The sequence below is a fragment of the Notothenia coriiceps genome, unplaced genomic scaffold (genome assembly GCF_000735185.1).
Source record: "Notothenia coriiceps isolate Sejong01 unplaced genomic scaffold, NC01 NC01_scaffold00017893, whole genome shotgun sequence".
Lineage (NCBI taxonomy): Eukaryota > Metazoa > Chordata > Actinopteri > Perciformes > Nototheniidae > Notothenia > Notothenia coriiceps.
In genome coordinates this window covers 66,576-83,276 of record NW_011350594.1, presented here as the reverse complement: position 1 = coordinate 83,276, position 16,701 = coordinate 66,576, and the positions used below count along the sequence as shown (strand labels likewise).

General features: G+C 39.5%; 2 protein-coding genes across 2 annotated transcripts; one reads left to right on the top strand and one right to left on the bottom strand.

Annotated features, from left to right (window-relative positions):
* The first annotated feature begins 343 nt into the window (after positions 1-343).
* Positions 344-4,496, top strand: asb11 (ankyrin repeat and SOCS box containing 11). The gene is made up of 7 exons (XM_010777239.1): positions 344-542; positions 976-1,055; positions 1,142-1,249; positions 2,230-2,380; positions 2,458-2,592; positions 3,232-3,420; positions 3,506-4,496. The coding sequence occupies exons 1-7, from the start codon at positions 446-448 to the stop codon at positions 3,628-3,630; spliced, it is 885 nt and encodes a 294-aa protein (XP_010775541.1). The 5' UTR covers positions 344-445; the 3' UTR covers positions 3,631-4,496.
* A 7,819-nt stretch (positions 4,497-12,315) lies between these two features.
* On the bottom strand, positions 12,316-15,553 carry grpr (gastrin-releasing peptide receptor). Its single transcript, XM_010777245.1, has 3 exons — positions 15,156-15,553; positions 13,447-13,798; positions 12,316-13,098 (listed from the first exon to the last, which is right to left on the bottom strand). The coding sequence occupies exons 1-3, from the start codon at positions 15,551-15,553 to the stop codon at positions 12,784-12,786; spliced, it is 1,065 nt and encodes a 354-aa protein (XP_010775547.1). The 3' UTR covers positions 12,316-12,783.
* Between the last annotated feature and the right edge of the window lie 1,148 nt (positions 15,554-16,701).

Here is a 16,701-nt window from a genome sequence, read left to right as displayed (position 1 = left end):
GCTTTGTTTCAGAATACATTTCTTTAGGACATTTTTACTGTGTGTTTTCATAAAATGTTGATACAGTCGCAGATAATCTTAAACTCGGAAAATATATGATCAGAGCATAAATAACACCCTTCTTTTTCCATGGTATTTAATAACATGTCCAAACCTGTTTGCCGCTCTGCTTGTAGTTCTGTGTATGCGCATTTCTTACTGCTTTATTCAAGGTGTATCATCAGAACAAGCCCTAAGAAATCCATTGTTATGCTCATACTGTAGACTACATGCATGGAATGGGACAAGGGTGGGTGGGAGGTGGCAATGTGGGGGAGGTGGCCAAGGACCCAGATAAGAGAGTCAAGAAGGAAGGCCGACCACAGATCTGTGTATTCTCCTGGGTGAGCCTTAGTCGTTAGTAGTCCTGGTAAGTCTTAGACACGTCTTCTGTTTCATTTACATCATGGTTGCAGTTCAGACTGAGGTTTCCCTTTGCACCCAACCTTGGCAGAGGCCCCTGTACATCTACGGGGGGTTGGCATGCAACTCACTGATGGCTGGTAAGTTTTTTCTCTGTCTTGTTTGTCCTTTTCAAGCTAATTTTTCTTCTGTGATGAAAGAATCACAAATGTATTACTTTTGTATTTTCTTGAACAAATTCAGAAACTTTCTAGTAAGTGTGGTTTAGCTTTGCATGTGTTCCTTTGCAAACAGATCCCTGTGACATTACATTTTTTTGTCAGGATACCAGTTTGATTGTACCTGAAACATTAGCATATTGTTTACTTGGCTCTGCAGTACTGAACACAATCCTAAATGTGTATTGTTCAGTAAGTTTGGTGTTTGTAATGACCCTGAATAACCAGATAAACATGCATTGAAATGAGGTCATCTTAACAACACAATGAACCAAGAGCAGGATCAGTTGGCTATGAGCGTATCTTGTTGTTTTCCAAATGTGAAGACCTTCCTGATATTATTGTTGTGTTTTAGATTTCTGGTCCGACAGAACTCCTCTCCATGAAGCCGCCTACCAAGGCAGACTGCTACACCTGAGGAGCCTCATTGCACAGGTCAACTTGGGTCCACCTGGATGTCTGCTCACAATGCAATAATGCTAGGCTGTATCTGACTGTATTTCCCTCTGATCTCTCTGCAGGGCTTCCATGTAGACACGCTCAGTTTGGACAGAGTCTCTCCTCTCCATGAAGCTTGCCTTGGCAGCCATTATGCTTGTGCAAAGTTCCTGCTGGACAGTGGTGCAAATGTAAGAACATTTGTGTAATTTTATTCTAAAGACTGTTTTTGTGGTGTTTTTCATCTGAATTGTCATATATGGAGAACACAGAAAAACCTTGAGATTGTACATCTGTGTTTAATTACCCACTTCCAATGTTATCAGCTGATTTTATGGACATTATCAAGGCTCATCGCTGTCATCTATCTTTTGGTCTTCAACAGTGTGAAAATGATAAAACCTACTATTTGGTGTAGCAGACCCCTCAAAATGAAATATCTATTTTAAACACTTGAACCAGGCTATATGGGCCATTCTACCGAATTGGACTAAAGTCAGGTTGGAAATGTTGTATGTTTTTTTCTAAATTACACGTAAAAGAACCGTACATTTTGATATCGTATTTTCAGACTGTATTGGAATGTTCTTCCTCTACCAAAAATGGTCACTACCGAAACATAGTACATACACTGTAGTAAAAAAGTATTATAGTAACCTGTTAATATTGTTTTACCTTTCCTTCTCTAAATAGTATTTTAACAAATATTTCTTGAGGTTTTCACAATTAAATTAATAAAAGTTCATTATGAATCAAAGTTCAATTTATACAATTCATAAAAATCATAATGCAAACTTTCTTTGTAAAATGCATAATACTTATCATATTGATTCCAGAGTTGATGATTGTTGAAATTGAACATACATTAAACCAATCAGTATCATATCATTTTAGTTGATAACTCAATATACTTAATTTTTTACAAAACATCCACTGTTTCGATAGTGACCACAGTATCTTGTTCTCAAGGTTGTATCATATTCCCTCAACCTTATTGCTTAATCTTAACTCATAACATGCCTTATGTTGAAGTGGGAATGTTTGAAGCTACTAACCCAGAATCAGCACTTTAGTAACAGGCTGAAATAGAGGGGGATGAGGCTAGAATGCATGATCTGTTTGGTATTTTGTGCTTCTGGCCCAGTATCATTCTCTTTCAAATCCCCCATAGGTGGAGGCAGTTTCAACAGATAGCGCCACACCTCTCTTCAACTCTTGCAGCAGCGGGAGTGCTGCTTGTGTCAGGCTCATGCTGCAGCACGGTGCCTCCACACACACCCCCTACCAGCTACTATCACCTCTACATGAGGCTGCTAAGAAAGGTGAGTGTTAAACATGTATGCTTAGTATAAAGATGTGATCTGTCAGTGCACAGATGCTCATGCTGTTTCTCCATCAGGTCACAGAGAGTGTCTGGAGTTGCTGCTGTCATATGGAGCTCACATCGACATGGAGCTGCAGGTGGGGGGGACCCCGCTGTATTCTGCCTGCACGGCCCAGACTGCAGCCTGTGTCAGGGCGCTGCTATGCTCAGGTAATGTACTGTCACAATATACAGATTTTAAAAAGTGTTGCCTTTGCTGGTTTTACTGATTTTAATCAGTAACAGAAACAAAAATGACTAAACTATTTTTCAACAACCTCAAAAACCTTTTACACAAGTCAAATAAAATATCCCAGAGGAATTAAACAAACCAAAAGCAGAAAGTAGCATATAGCGTGTCATTAGAGGAGTTTCATTGTCACAACATGTGAATAGCCATTAAACACTTCATGATGATTTTTTTCAATTATAAATACCAAATATTATTCTGTTTCCAGTCTATCCAATGGGAATATTTGGTGCTTTTGAATTGTTATAGTGGACTGTATATCTTTAGATTTAGGCGTAGAAAAAAAAAAAACACATTTGAGAATTCAACAAAAACTGAAGATTTAACGATTTGAAGATACATATAGAAGTACATTTTGTCAGAGTTCTTCCATAGGTTTCCATCTTTTCATGTTTTTACTAGACACCTATTTTGTCTCTGTACAGCTTCCTTTTAATTGTGACCCAAACAAACCAGCGGGGCCACTTCAAGGTTTTTTTGTGTTCAAGGTCTGAATCTTGTTATTTGTCTGTTCGCCCTTTACTGAATCTGTTGTTAAACCACTTTGTGTGACCGTGTAGGAGCAGATGTTCGGATCGGGTGTGGGCAGGACAGTCCTTTACATGCTGCAGTTCGAAGTGGAGGAGCCAACATTGTGGATCTTCTGCTGGACTTCGGGGCTGATGGATGTTGTAGGAATGCAGAGGGAAAGACTCCTCTGGATCTCTCATTGCCAAACAGCACAGTTAGGGACACGTTGCAGAAAAAAGGTTTGTTGTGGACACTCATGCATGTTACATAAACTCCATTTATTCGTTCTGAGGTGTAACAAACCTACCCTTTATCTCTGCCCAGGTCCCTGCTCTCTGTCGCAGCTCTGTCGCCTCGGTATTCGTCGAAGTCTGGGAAGGAGTCGTCTCCACCGAGCCTCTGGCCTCTCCCTCCCTCACAGTATCAAGGACTTCCTCCTCTATCAATGAGACGTCTCTGCCCTGAAACCTCGCCTCTTTGTGCGCCCCATGCTGATTGTCCTTCACATTTGTGCCTTGTCCCTGGCAAGGGAACAAATTGACATTGAGAGAACATGGGACTAAATCAGTCATCTGTATTTTATAGTATTGTTGCTTTTGATATAATTATTGTTATTCACGTATAGCTGATGATGCTATTTTGGATACAAGCATTGGAAGTTCCAAGATATTCATATTGCAGTTCATTTGTATCAGGTTTTGTATTTTTATATGTATAATGAAGTGTTTTCTATTTCATTTTCATAAATTCTATACTACTTTATTCCAAAACCTTTCAATGGGTAACTTTCCAGATTATACGAACAAATCAGTTTACAGCTGTTGGAAGTACTACTGCCAATGTGAAAAAAGTAGTATTGGCTCCGGAGACTGAGAAGCCATGTCACTTGAGTGAACTTGTAATCCAGTGAGGACTACAAGTTTGAAAATGACAAAAATCTTGGGTTGTAAAGTTAGAAAGAAGAAGACTCTGTATCCAATAAGAGTATACTGTATTTTGTAAAAAGTGTTTTTTAAATAGATTGTAATGTTCTTTTGCATTCTTATTATCTTCACTGAGCAACATGTTAGAAAGCTGGACAAGTGATTTCATTCAGCAGGTGGGACTTAATTGGCTCCTATTTACACAATTGCAATTCCTGACTGTAAGGCTCAAATATTGTATTGTGGTTTCTAACCCGTAATGTAAAGTGCATGTTTGCAGGCATTTGAGGACTTGCGAAGTGAGTTTTTTTACATGTCTATGAATGTCACCATCATTGTTACCCTGTATGGGGATCCACATCACTTCCTACAATAAATTCAGCTGACATAAAGATCCTGAGCTTTTTCTTTGACTGGTTAAAGCCCCTCAAGATGAGAGATGTTCAATGTTAAACATGTGATGGAATTAGAATAAATATTAAACGAACTAAATAAGTTAGAAATATTAGAGGAAAAGGCCTGTGACCTATAAACTGTAGCGAGAAAAAATGATCTGATAAACTGAGAGATAGAGTCTCGTATGCGATGTTGCTGAAAGGGAATTAATTTCCCGGATTCAAATGTCACCCTAAAAGGTCAATTTTGCAGAGACTTTAAATATCTTGTTTGAGCTGAGATAACTTGACAAGTCCACCTAAAAGGCACAAAAAAAACCTTGGCTTCCAGCAAAAGTTTTGTAGAATGTGTGTGTGGCTCTTTGTGTGTTTTTTTTATAGGTTTTTCCTGCTACTTGTGTCTAGCATCTTGTGGTCACGTGTTGTCCATGCTTTACATAGGGAGGGTTCTGAGTACAGGGTGCACATAAGATCAAAAACCACTAATGTTGGCATTCTGTGGAGCCACAGTTCACAGTGGGTTTGTGTTAAGGGTCCAGGTTAGTTCAAGGCAACGAGAATTTCAAAGTAAGACTCGCTGCTGGAACTGTATTGTATTTGTTCTCATCATTGGCTCAAGAATGAGAGTGCTATGGATCCACTGAGTCTTTGTAGATCAATTTGTAGATATATTTGTTATTGCTCGATCCTTCTTACATATAAGGTATGGGAGACTCAAAAACTCACAATCAAATGCTTTGTCTCAACTTGTGAGAAAGAAGGTGTTAAACCATGAGCCGCAGTCTGTACGTTTCTCCAGGGATACAAAGGCTCAGGCTTCACTAACCCAGGTCAGTGGTCAGTATATGTCTATGTATTATACTCTTATAAGATGTATGTAGATAGTATAAGAAATGTGCAGAATATGACAGTTTAATGGTGGAGGTACACACATATTGATAGATGTCTTGTAATGCACTGTTGAGGAACCTGCGACCCAAGTTGTTCATCTCCGACCTTGTCAGGTGTTGAACAATCAATAAATAAAGAACACAGAATTATTAAATATAAAACATAGAATTTGTGTGATTATACTAAATGATTTACAAATAAACACCACTGCATATTTACAACTGTTACTCATGCTGATGTAACGCAAATGTTTCCAACTTGGGATCAATAAAGTATATCTTATCTTAACTTAAGATGATCTATGGCTACTGCCATATTTGCAAAATTTGCCTCTGAACCTTGACAAGTGCATGTTTCAGGCTTATCAATGAACAACAGGAGGGGTCACAGACATAAGACCAGGGCCCTTTCTCATTTCTCTAACTCCCCTCCTCGACTCCTATTCTCGATGCTTAGTCCCGCCCACAGGAGATGCGAGCGGAGGAGCCGAGGAGAGAGGAGCGGAAGCAGCAGGCGGTTAGAGAAATGAGAACTCCTCTCCTCTGAGCTATCATTTTAAAGAGACGTCCATTAATGATAACAGGAGGCACAGCAGCCCTCTGTCTGNCTACGTTGGTCCACAACGTAGGACGTAGTATTTCTACAAAAACGCCTCTGAAATTGTAGGATCCCTGCGGGTTTTTTTTTTCCACCATTCATTTCCAATGGCTGGCGTCTATGTTACGTGATCTTCAAATTTCTCCCTGCAGAAAAAAAAAACATGGCCGACATTCGTTTTATTCTCGGTGGAAAATGCCTATTTTAAGGTTAGTTTGGCCATTAAAATGCGTTTTGATGTCATTTGATGCGAGAAATATGAGTTTTTATTTCAGATTATGTGTGCAGTGGATGTACATGATCTTTAGTTTGCTAGTTATTATGAAGATTACTTCAGGAAATTGTTTCCATTCAACATTTTCATTGTTACCAAGGTGGTTGCTAGGGACGCTGCTATACGTTATTTTCCGCTGTGCAATTCTCCATTTACTCAACAATAACACATAATTATCCTTGTGTTTATTTATTTGTTTGATTAATAAACACAAGTTGGAGTCCGTCAGGACCGAGGGTCGGAGCAGCTCATAGTATTTGCTTTAGAGAATTGTACACCTAGAAGTAAGTATTCTCTCCGCTCTGCTTGACAAGTCCTCAAGCTCTGTGATTGGACTTTTGAGTGTGCGCCGAGGGTTACGCCGAGCGCCGAACAGCACTTTGAAATGGGATGGAACCACGGCACACTATCCAAAACTGGATTTGAATGGGTCCACCACCCCCCTCCCCCTCCCCAACCCCGTCCCAAGAACTACACATGCTGGCTATTGTGTGTTTCGCAATATATTCTATGGCACGTCTCTACTGGGAATTGTAGTTTTAAAAGACGTTTTCGTATTTCCCATAATAAGAAGTTGCCAGTATTAAACTGTGTACACCCCCGGAGGTTTAGGGGATAGGAAACACTCAAATTTAAAACATATAATTAATAAATGGGTGAAAATTGCTTGTGCCCATAATGGGCAGCATTATATACCCACATTACAGCTAAGGTCAGAAGAGCTTTATTTAACAGCTGGTCTTATGTCTGTGACCCCTCCTGTTGTTCATTGATAAGCCTGAAACATGCACTTGTCAAGGTTCAGAGGCACATTTTGCAAATATGGCACCATCGATCATCTTAAGATACGATATACTTTATTGATCCCGAGGCGGNAGTCCACTGTAGACGGACCACTTTTGGACAAAATGTCCTTTCCATTAAAGGCAGCTCATTGTGGAATAGCCTCCCAACTGAGATACGGGATTGTCAGTGGGACAATCCCGTATCTCAGTTGGGAGGCTATTCCACAATGAGCTGCCTTTAATGGAAAGGACATTTTGTCCAAAAGTGGTCCGTCTACAGTGGACTTCACAGTCTCCTCTGGTTTCTGACCTAGTGCAACGTCCAGTGTGTTTTTTGTGGATGAGTTCCCCTAAGGGATGTAAGCATTTATAAATAAAGCACATACTTTTAAAATACTTAAAATTGTCAAAACTCAAGAAATTGTGTCTTTCAAGGATGGTACAATGGTGAAAACGAATATGGCTTTCTGTCAAACACCTGGATAGCTCTCTTGTACAGCTGTTCTATCGGTTTAAGGTTTGTGGCACAAGCAAACGACCAGTTTGTCAAACAGTATTCAATGTGGGATAGAATCATACAGTGGAGGTATGACTTTGCAGCATTGACAGTTAAGAAGGGTCTAATTTGTTTAACATTTTGCAAGTTGAATTTAATAGTATTTGATACTTTCTTAATGTGTTTCTTAAAAGTCAAGTTTGAGTCCATTATGACTCCAAGATACTTGAAGTGGGAGACTAGTTCTATTTCTGCTCCGTTTAAAAACATGTTGGATTCTTCCATTCTGACTGGTCGTTTACTGAACATCATGCATACTGTTTTTTTTACATTTAACTGTAAGCAAATGTTGTTCAGCCAGTGTTGAACCTTGTCCAATGCATTAGACAAGGTTCATGAGATCATTTCAGTGATGTACTGTAGTTGTTCAAATTCACTAGTGCTTTATCCTAATGTCAATTTTCATTTATATAAACAATATAAGTTCCAGGGTGTGTCTTGTTTGTCCAGTATAGTCATAATAGTATGAATGAGTTTTCAATAAAACACGATTTTCCTAATAATAATAATAATTATATAAATTAGAAGAAGCACCAACCTCCAATAGAAAGAGGTGTGCTTACTTGTCCATTGTACAAATACAATTCTGCATTGAGTTGGATAAGGTCACATGATGTGGAAGCTATTGAGAAAATCCAACTGTCTGTGAATAATAAATAAATAATAATATCCATATAAAATACCAGGTTGAGTCCAATTTAGAGATGTGTTCTACATTTGGTAGATGCAGTGTAGAACCCGTTTTACATTTAGCTGCTGAAGGTGGAACGTTTCTCTTAAATCTCAGTTTGACGTGTAAGAAAATGTTAGGTTTGAATCATGGTTCAAGAGGCAAAGTCCATAATGTGATGTGGGAACTTGAACCTCCAGTTCACAGGAACCGACATCCAGCTCACATAACTTTCAGTAAAGAAAACAAATATTGCATATTCATATAAGGAGATGTAATTGTAAGAAATGTGTTACTTAGTAATTGAACTCAAGGACACAAATTATAGGTCAAAGCAAAATGTTTTTTGTCTTAAGACTGGAGGATATTTTTTCAATAATGATAAAAGAGTAACCTTTCATAAAATTAAAAAGCAAACAAACTGATCACTTGATCCTTGAATCCTGTCCTGATTTGGCCTGTTGTTACCATGTGTTGGCTCTCAGTAGACCAGAGGGAGGCAGCACTGACGCACTTAAGGGCAGTTACAAAGGCAGTAAACTGGGTGTAGTACAGCTCTGTACTTCAACACAGAACAGTATATTCTGTTCCTCATGAGAACATTGAGTTATTGGGAACTTCAAAGGCCATGATGTCTCCAGTCATTCAGTGTTTATTCTCCATTCAAGTGGATTTGATGCATTGGTTTCTAAAACATATACTTCATGGGAATTAGGGGAAACATATTTTTAATCATAGGAATCCTAAAAGGCTAAATGTGAAAACAGTGCTTTTGTCAGGGACTTCTAAAGTGTTTGTTTTGAAATAAAAAAAGTTACATTTATGTAACTGCATGCTACAGCTTTGCATTGTAGCATGTGCTGCTTGTGCAACCGATTAATAGGACAAATTGTCATGTCAGCTGTTCTTACATTATTGATCCTATCAAATAAAAATAAATTCAGTTTTATAACTGAGAATTATTCCTTTTTAGTTTTGTGACTCTTTCCAAGGAGTGTTTTAAGAATGAACAATTCAGTGGTTTTTGAATATGTAGGTGACACTGACATTTTGCTAAACTGGAAGCTGTAACCATCAACGTCATTATTAAACAGGACCACTCTAAAGGGCCAAACTAGTCATATAGCACAACCAATATAACAGCCTGGAAAACCCCAGACAGAACATCATACTGCTCTTGACTGTGGATGATGCTCGTTTCTAACAGTCATGAACACAAGACTGCATTTACAATAATACCTAAATGTAGAGTTTCAGAAACCATTTCCTGAAGGACTTTTTGCAGCATTGTGTCACAACACTGGACAAATAGGACAGACTTCTTTGAATTTAATCTTTTTAATTAATTCAGCATTTTTTATTTTCAATTTTAGTTTTTTCCCACTAGCTTCCATGTCATGGTCATGTGACCAGGAGTGGAGTGCACCAGCTGGGCGTAAAAAGTAGGTGTTAACTAACTCTAAAGTCGGGCTTAGCTACGTCCGACTTATTAGAGGTTTCTCAAGACTCAAATTTCCCCTCCTCGACTCCTCGGTCCTCCGGTAGTGACCCGGAAATTAATTTCAGCACGCCATTTTGAAGGACATCTCATTTCTCTAAATGCACACCGAGGACCGAGGATCGAGCATCGAGGAGGCTCTCTGGAGGAGGTCTAACCGAGGATACACTGATGGTTCCTCCACGGCTCCTCCGCGGATGAATTTCCGGGAACGGTGGAGGCGTGACGCACGGCCGGACTTATCTCAGCCAATGACAGCTCTGCATGCATTCCCTGGATATTATTTTAGAAACTGACCCATTCAAATCGTTCAAATCCAGTTTTGGACAGTCTGCCGTGGTTCCATCCCATTTCAAGTGCTGTTCGACGCTCGGCATAACCCTCTGAGCAAACTCAAACATCCAATCACAGAGCTTGAGGACTATCACGGGGTTTGTCAAGCGAAGCGGAGAGAATACTTACTTCCGGGTGTAATATTCTCTAAAAGCAAATGAGCTNTGCTGTAGTTTAGTAGATATCTACAAACAAAGAATCGATATTTTTCTAAGACCATTTAGAGCTTCACATAATAAAATACACAACGGCTGTAGCCTGATTATGCAGGAGCAGTAGGTGTGTGCGGTACAGTGTATAGGTGTGTGTGTGTGGTACAGTGTGTAGGTGTGTGTTGTACAGTGCGTAGATGCGGCGGACAGCTGGGTCTCAGCTGGTTTGGTGTCCTATGCTTACTTTTAATACTTGTACAACTTTTGGCCCGTAATTTCAATTCCCCATTTCAGCGACCAGAGAGAGGAGGGGGGGGGATTTATCCAGTCTCTGATTGTGTTACGTGTGTATATATGTCAACATCTGTAGCCTGTTATTGTCTCATTATACCGCATTTTCAATGAATTAAAAGTAAATATATATAAGTCGTCATGAACACGTCTGTCCAACAGAGTGCTGCTGTGCCTCCTGTCATCATTAATGGACGTCTCTTTAAAATGACCGCTCAGAGGAGAGGAGTTCTCCTTTCTCTAACCGCCTGCTGCTTCCCCTCCTCTCGGCCATGTTTTTTTTCCAGGAGAAATTGAAGATCACTTACATTAGACGCCAGCCATTGGAATGAATGGTGAAAAAAAACATAGGGATCTTACAATTTCAGAGGCGTTTTTGTAGAAATACTACCTCCCAAGTTGTGGACCAACGTAGTTATTACACGTTTTTTTGTGAGACTGGGTTGTTGCTTCATGCTTCTAGACTCCTCCAAACTGCACACCTGCAATCCATCCCTCCTCTACTCTGCACTGTATCAGATTATTCATCCATTCATTCAAAATGTAAGGCAAACATGGTGCATCACCTGTCTCTTGAATTGTGTCCTCAAGTTCTCTCTCTATACTGCCCCAGCCACCAGCTCCCATCTTCTTTTCGCCTCCACCAGCCAGACCTTTCCCCTCATCCAACTTCATTCAATAGAACGCAGTAAATAAACCTTTTCTTATCTTATGCATTGACGGAGTCTGTGTCCTGTGTTCAAATTAAATCTAATTTAATTTACACCTCTGCTCTGAGCTCTATTCATGTGTGTTGGAGTGGGTAAAGGTCAGATATGCAGAGTCTTCCAACTTGCAAAGATATATCCAGCAGAGCCCTTTAATTTGCAACAGATATGCAGCAGAGACTTTTACTTTGATGTGCAGCAGAGCCACAGAATCTCAGAAACCTGATAGGTTACAAAAGGTTTTATGTTTTTGTTCATTGAGATTTTACTGCCTAAATGTTACAATCACAAAACCCTTTTCGAAAAGTTACGGCCACAGGAGCTCATACATCTCGATAAAGTTGTATTAAATATAAACATCAAGATGTTCATGTGAAGACAATTCAAAACAACACTTCACACAGCAGTTATAGTACATACATTGTGGCTTCAATATAAAACCACTATCTACAATATAATACTAAAGCTTAAACGATTAGATTAATCCAAAATTGTGATATTTTGTAGACTTTACAATCAACGTCAATCAACAATGAGAATAATTCTTAGTTGCAACTCTCTCTACATTACAAAGCCACATTAAACACAATTTAGAAAGTACAAAGATATGTATACATTCAGAGGTACGGCCAACCAACATTAAATAGCACACAATTTAACAGGAACAAGTCTATGTATTTTGAAATTTGACAATTCTAATAACTCAATATTTCACAAATGTCCTATAAAACTTCTCTACTCTGCACAACAGCAGATGTTCAGAATATTTGACAAACATCAAATGTCAGATGGTCCTTCTGCTTTATATATATTTAGCAGTCATTTTTTTAAATATTGCTTTTTGCAGATAGAAACATGCACCACAAATCTAAGGTCGGGCCTCTCATGCATGGTTTCCACTGCAAATGGCACTTGATGTAATCTGTTTTTTTTTTTTTTAAATATGATGAAAGACTATAGGAAAAGCACGTGCAGTAAACAGTCCGACCATATGGGAATTGAAGTGGGGACTTGCTCATGTGGTTAGGCCCTATACACTTAGCTATTAGGCACCGACAACTACATTTATTTTACACAATCATATACATTTTAGAATAGGCCAATAGAGAGAACTTTTAAATGTTTTATCAAATATTAATCTCATGCAATGATAACATATGTTTTCTCTACATTTTTGTAACATCGTCAAGCGACTTCACATCTGCGCATCTGCAGTGCTTGCATAATAAAGCATGACACCTTTCAAGACGTGCCCACACCCTGAGACTCAACTCCTATGATCCCAGACACTCTAACACACCCTGACTCTGTTCGACCGAGGTCATCCCCAAACAATCGTCATCTATCCCTCTCCTCGACCCCCTATCATTCATCCCACCAAACGCGACCCAATCTTTCTAAACCGCTAGCAAGTCACACTGAGGTTGTCACTTCTAAAGCAGAAGTAAACATGTGTGAGCAAAGATGCTGAACATGCCTCCATTGCTGTGAAGCACATGTGTAATCATGTTAAAGAGGACACAGTTGCCTTCAGACGGTGGTGATGTTGGTGCTTCCACTGTTTTGACTTTTGAAGCGGCTGGGGGAAGTGCAGCACAGGAGCTGCTTGTTGAAGTGTTTTCTGAAGCTTTTGCTCATCAGGTAGAGGGCAAATGGGTTCACACAGGAGTTGGTGAAAGCCAAAATGCGAGCGCACACGCTGGCGATGAAGTGGCCCAGCGAGGTGTCCACCTGGTCGTAGTGGTAGGAGCGGTACAGGTAGATCACGTGACTTGGCAGCCAACAGACGGCAAACAAGCCGACAAACACCAGCACCGTTTTGGCCAGACGCTTTCTGGACTTGATCTGCCGGGAGAGTAGAGAGAGAAGAAATTAGCTTGTGTCTTTGATCTACACTCAAATATCTCAAAAGCTATTGGCTTGATTGTCTTGTCATGGTCCTCAGAGGATGAATCTTAATGATTGTAGTGTCACCTATTCCTTTGTATTTGTTCACTAAAATATGATGGTGCAGTAAACGTCATAGCTGCTTAACATCATGATAGCATTGCCATTTTGCATTGAGTTTTGCGTGTCTGTATAAGGATATCATATAAATCAGTTTCTCTCAGTAGGTTTACCAAATATGGTTTAGAGAGTGGTTTCTAATGGGCTCTTTATAAATAAGAAAAAGGATAAGGAACCTTCTCAGACCTGTTTCTGGAGGTGCAGGTTTCCTTCAGCAGGGATATCCACGGAGCTCCTGACCAGACTGTGAGCAATGAAGCAGTAGTAAACAGATATGGTGAAGAGTGGGATGATGTAGAAGATGAGGAAGAAGGCAGTGGAGTGGATTTTGGGGTGCAGCTCCCCCGCGCTGGGGTAAGGTGCACAGGTCACAAATGTCTCGTTGGTGTGACTGGTGGTGAAGGTGTGCAGGTCGGAAAACACAGCCTCAGGGATGGCCAGGCTCATCGAGAGCAGCCAGATGCTCCCCGCTCGGAGACAGATACTGCGAGTAGCGCTGGACCTGTGGATGTCCAGAGGTCTGACTATAGCTCTGTACCTGAACAGAGAGGAAAAGAATATGAGGAGTATTGAGGCAACATTTTGGCATTGTGTGGAAAGACTGTTTGCATAAAGAAGTCAAAATAACTGTTAAACATATGTAATTGTTTAGAGCACCTCCTATTACCGAAAAGGGATCACATACTTATTTTATTCCAAGAAAGATTTACTTTTATTTATTTACAACACACACTAATAAACAATTCTATAGATGCATCAGTGTTAGTTAATATTCAACTGCAGATACAAATTCACTTTGATAGCTCATCTGACAAAATGAGAGAGAAAATGTAATTAGTCTTTCATCAGGAACCACAGTCGATCCTTTTAACCCCTTGATAGTTTGAGTTAAAGATCAAGGATGAAGGTTTATGAGTCATTGATATTTAATGTTTGTTTTTGCTTCGAGAATCTAAGTGCTGCTGAGAATAAAAGAAGATCTCTTTCTGCCCTTCTGTATTTAAAAAAAAATGTATTCTCTTTAGGTTGATACCGTAGCTCTGCCCTTCAATTAAAATACCGTTGTTCTATGTGACTCATGAAGAAGGAATAATTAACTAATCGTCACTGCCTGCAGTGTTACTAAAGAGACTATTTTTTCCCTTGCAGTATCTGAATCATTTTCAGAGATATTATCATTGTGTTATTCTGAAATAAATAACCAGAGATTAGATAACATTGTGACAAAATAAACACATTTTGATGTACCTTCTACTTTTTTAATCTGTTAATCATCTTGAGAACCAGTATGGGTGTCCCTCAACTTAACAGCAAGTCAAAAACACACAAGAATACACTTTCCCTACGCAGAGGACATTATTGATGTAAGGTCACTACTTTACTCATATAATGTAATTTGGATGTACTTCTGATATTCAGATTAATATTTGATAAAGTATTTCTATAATCAATAAATAAATAAAGCACAATCTATAATTAAAGGTTAAGATAAAACAAGACTGCATTCCACTGATATTATGATAAGTATTTCATGGGGGAAACAGACAAATATCTGATAACGGAGATTGGGTCTGTCGGTGGATTTATAGTCATTTATATACACAGTCATTCCAAATAAAATGTGCAGATGCTTTGCCTTGCCTTGTCAGATAACAGAACAGCCAATTTGATAAATAAACATAAACAATCCAGAACATTATAAAGACGTTCATAAGGGGGTAAATGTGTGAGCATAAACATAATGTGTTACCCATATCATATGTATAGTCCTCATGTCATGTTGCATCAGTAAATGCCATTCTGGTTGTTATATTAAATCTAAAGAAGACTCACGCTTTAAGGACTCAAGAAGAAGATAAGCTAATAACACTTTTAGAAAAGCATGCCTGAGTTACCGGTCAGCGGAGAGAGCAGTGAGGGTGAACACGGAGACTCCCACCGAGCTGAGCTGGATGAACGGGATCAGTTTGCATCCAACGCGGCCAAACAGCCACTCGTCCACCAGGTACCGGCTGGCGTCCACCGGGGCGCAGGTCAGCAGCAGCAGCACGTCCCCCAGAGCCAGGCTGGATAAGAACAAGTTGGGCACCGTGCGCATGGACTTCACCATCAGACACGTCCTCATTAACGTGACATTCCCCACCAGACCCACGAAAATGATGATCCCGTAGACAGCAGCGATCCCGATGCCAGGGAGCCAGATATGGTACTGGTGCTGCTCCCATGTGGAGACATTCAGGACCGGATCCCCGCTGTCCTCAGGGGCTGTGAAGACTGAACCCTCCAGAGACATAGCAGCCGGTACAGGTAGAGGTGTTTAATGGGGAAGTCTGGTGGTGTCTACGGTTGCCTTTGTGACTGACTTTATATACTATGGGCTATGATCCCCTGCTACTGCGTCTGCGTGCGTCATTCACGAGCTTCATGCCGTCAAAATGATGGAAACATGTCTTGTAATGTACGACTTATTCTTTCTTGAGAGGCAAACTCTTGTTAAACATAATTGAGACTTAATTGATGCACAAATGTCGCGGAGAAGTCCAAGAATGCGCAAAGTGGTCGCCTATGATTGGATAGATTTGGAGTTGCCTTTTCTTGAGGGTATAGCAGCCAGTGCTTTCAACGTAAGTGGACATTGTATGAAGTTGGTTTATATTTGAATGGGCATCTCCACCAAAGGAAGGCAAATTACCTGTTGCTTGGGCAACTTCAGCCTGCTCTTCTGTACCTCCTTGCTGGTGAAGAAAAAAAAGATCGTTTTCTACAACTTCCTTGACCCCTCTCAAACTAAAACCTCATCATAAAGAATACTTTTCTAGTTCTTGAAATGTAAAAATAAACTGCATAAAGTAAATCTGCAGTACCTCAGGCTTCTCTGCCCTACAGTAAGCAGTGGTGGAAGAAGTATTCAGAGCTTTTAAGCAAAATACCACAGTGCAGACTGTAGAACAAAAAGTAAAATTACACATCATGTTCAATGGTCCATTTCAGAAAAGTGTATATTATGTTGATTCATTACAATTGGTGATGCTTTTAATGTGTCCATGCAGCTGGTAATGGTTTGTACTATTTTCTTTATATTGCTGGGTAAATTTCACTTAGGGCTTAATGAAATGTAACTTTACATAATTTAGCATAATATGGCATAGTAGAATTATAAAGTAGTAGAAAATGGAAATCATCAAACAAAGTATTGGTATAAAAATCTCTTTAACTACTTGATTAAACATAGTATAGCCTAAGTTAAAACACAAATGTATTTTCTAATTATTTGATTAAAATAAAGTATCAATACCTTCAAAGGGAACTATGGTCTGCCTGTCATCATTACCTTATTGTCTGAGAGTATCTTATGTTGGTAAATTGTAAATAATCAATCTTCATAAAAATCACAGTCAATTTATAAAGAGCTGCACAACCTTGCTGTGAAGAATGTTGCTG

Coding starts and splice junctions, on each gene's coding strand:
- grpr (XM_010777245.1), bottom strand. CDS start 15,553: ATGTCTCTGGAGGGTTCAGTCTTCACAGCCCCTGAGGACAGCGGGGAT. Junction 13,799..15,155: donor ACTGCTCTCTCCGCTGACCG/GTAACTCAGGCA, acceptor CTCTCTGTTCAG/GTACAGAGCTATAGTCAGAC. Junction 13,099..13,446: donor ACCTGCACCTCCAGAAACAG/GTCTGAGAAGGT, acceptor CTCTCCCGGCAG/ATCAAGTCCAGAAAGCGTCT.
- asb11 (XM_010777239.1), top strand. CDS start 446: ATGGTTGCAGTTCAGACTGAGGTTTCCCTTTGCACCCAACCTTGGCAG. Junction 1,250..2,229: donor TGCTGGACAGTGGTGCAAAT/GTAAGAACATTT, acceptor AATCCCCCATAG/GTGGAGGCAGTTTCAACAGA. Junction 2,381..2,457: donor ACATGAGGCTGCTAAGAAAG/GTGAGTGTTAAA, acceptor TTTCTCCATCAG/GTCACAGAGAGTGTCTGGAG.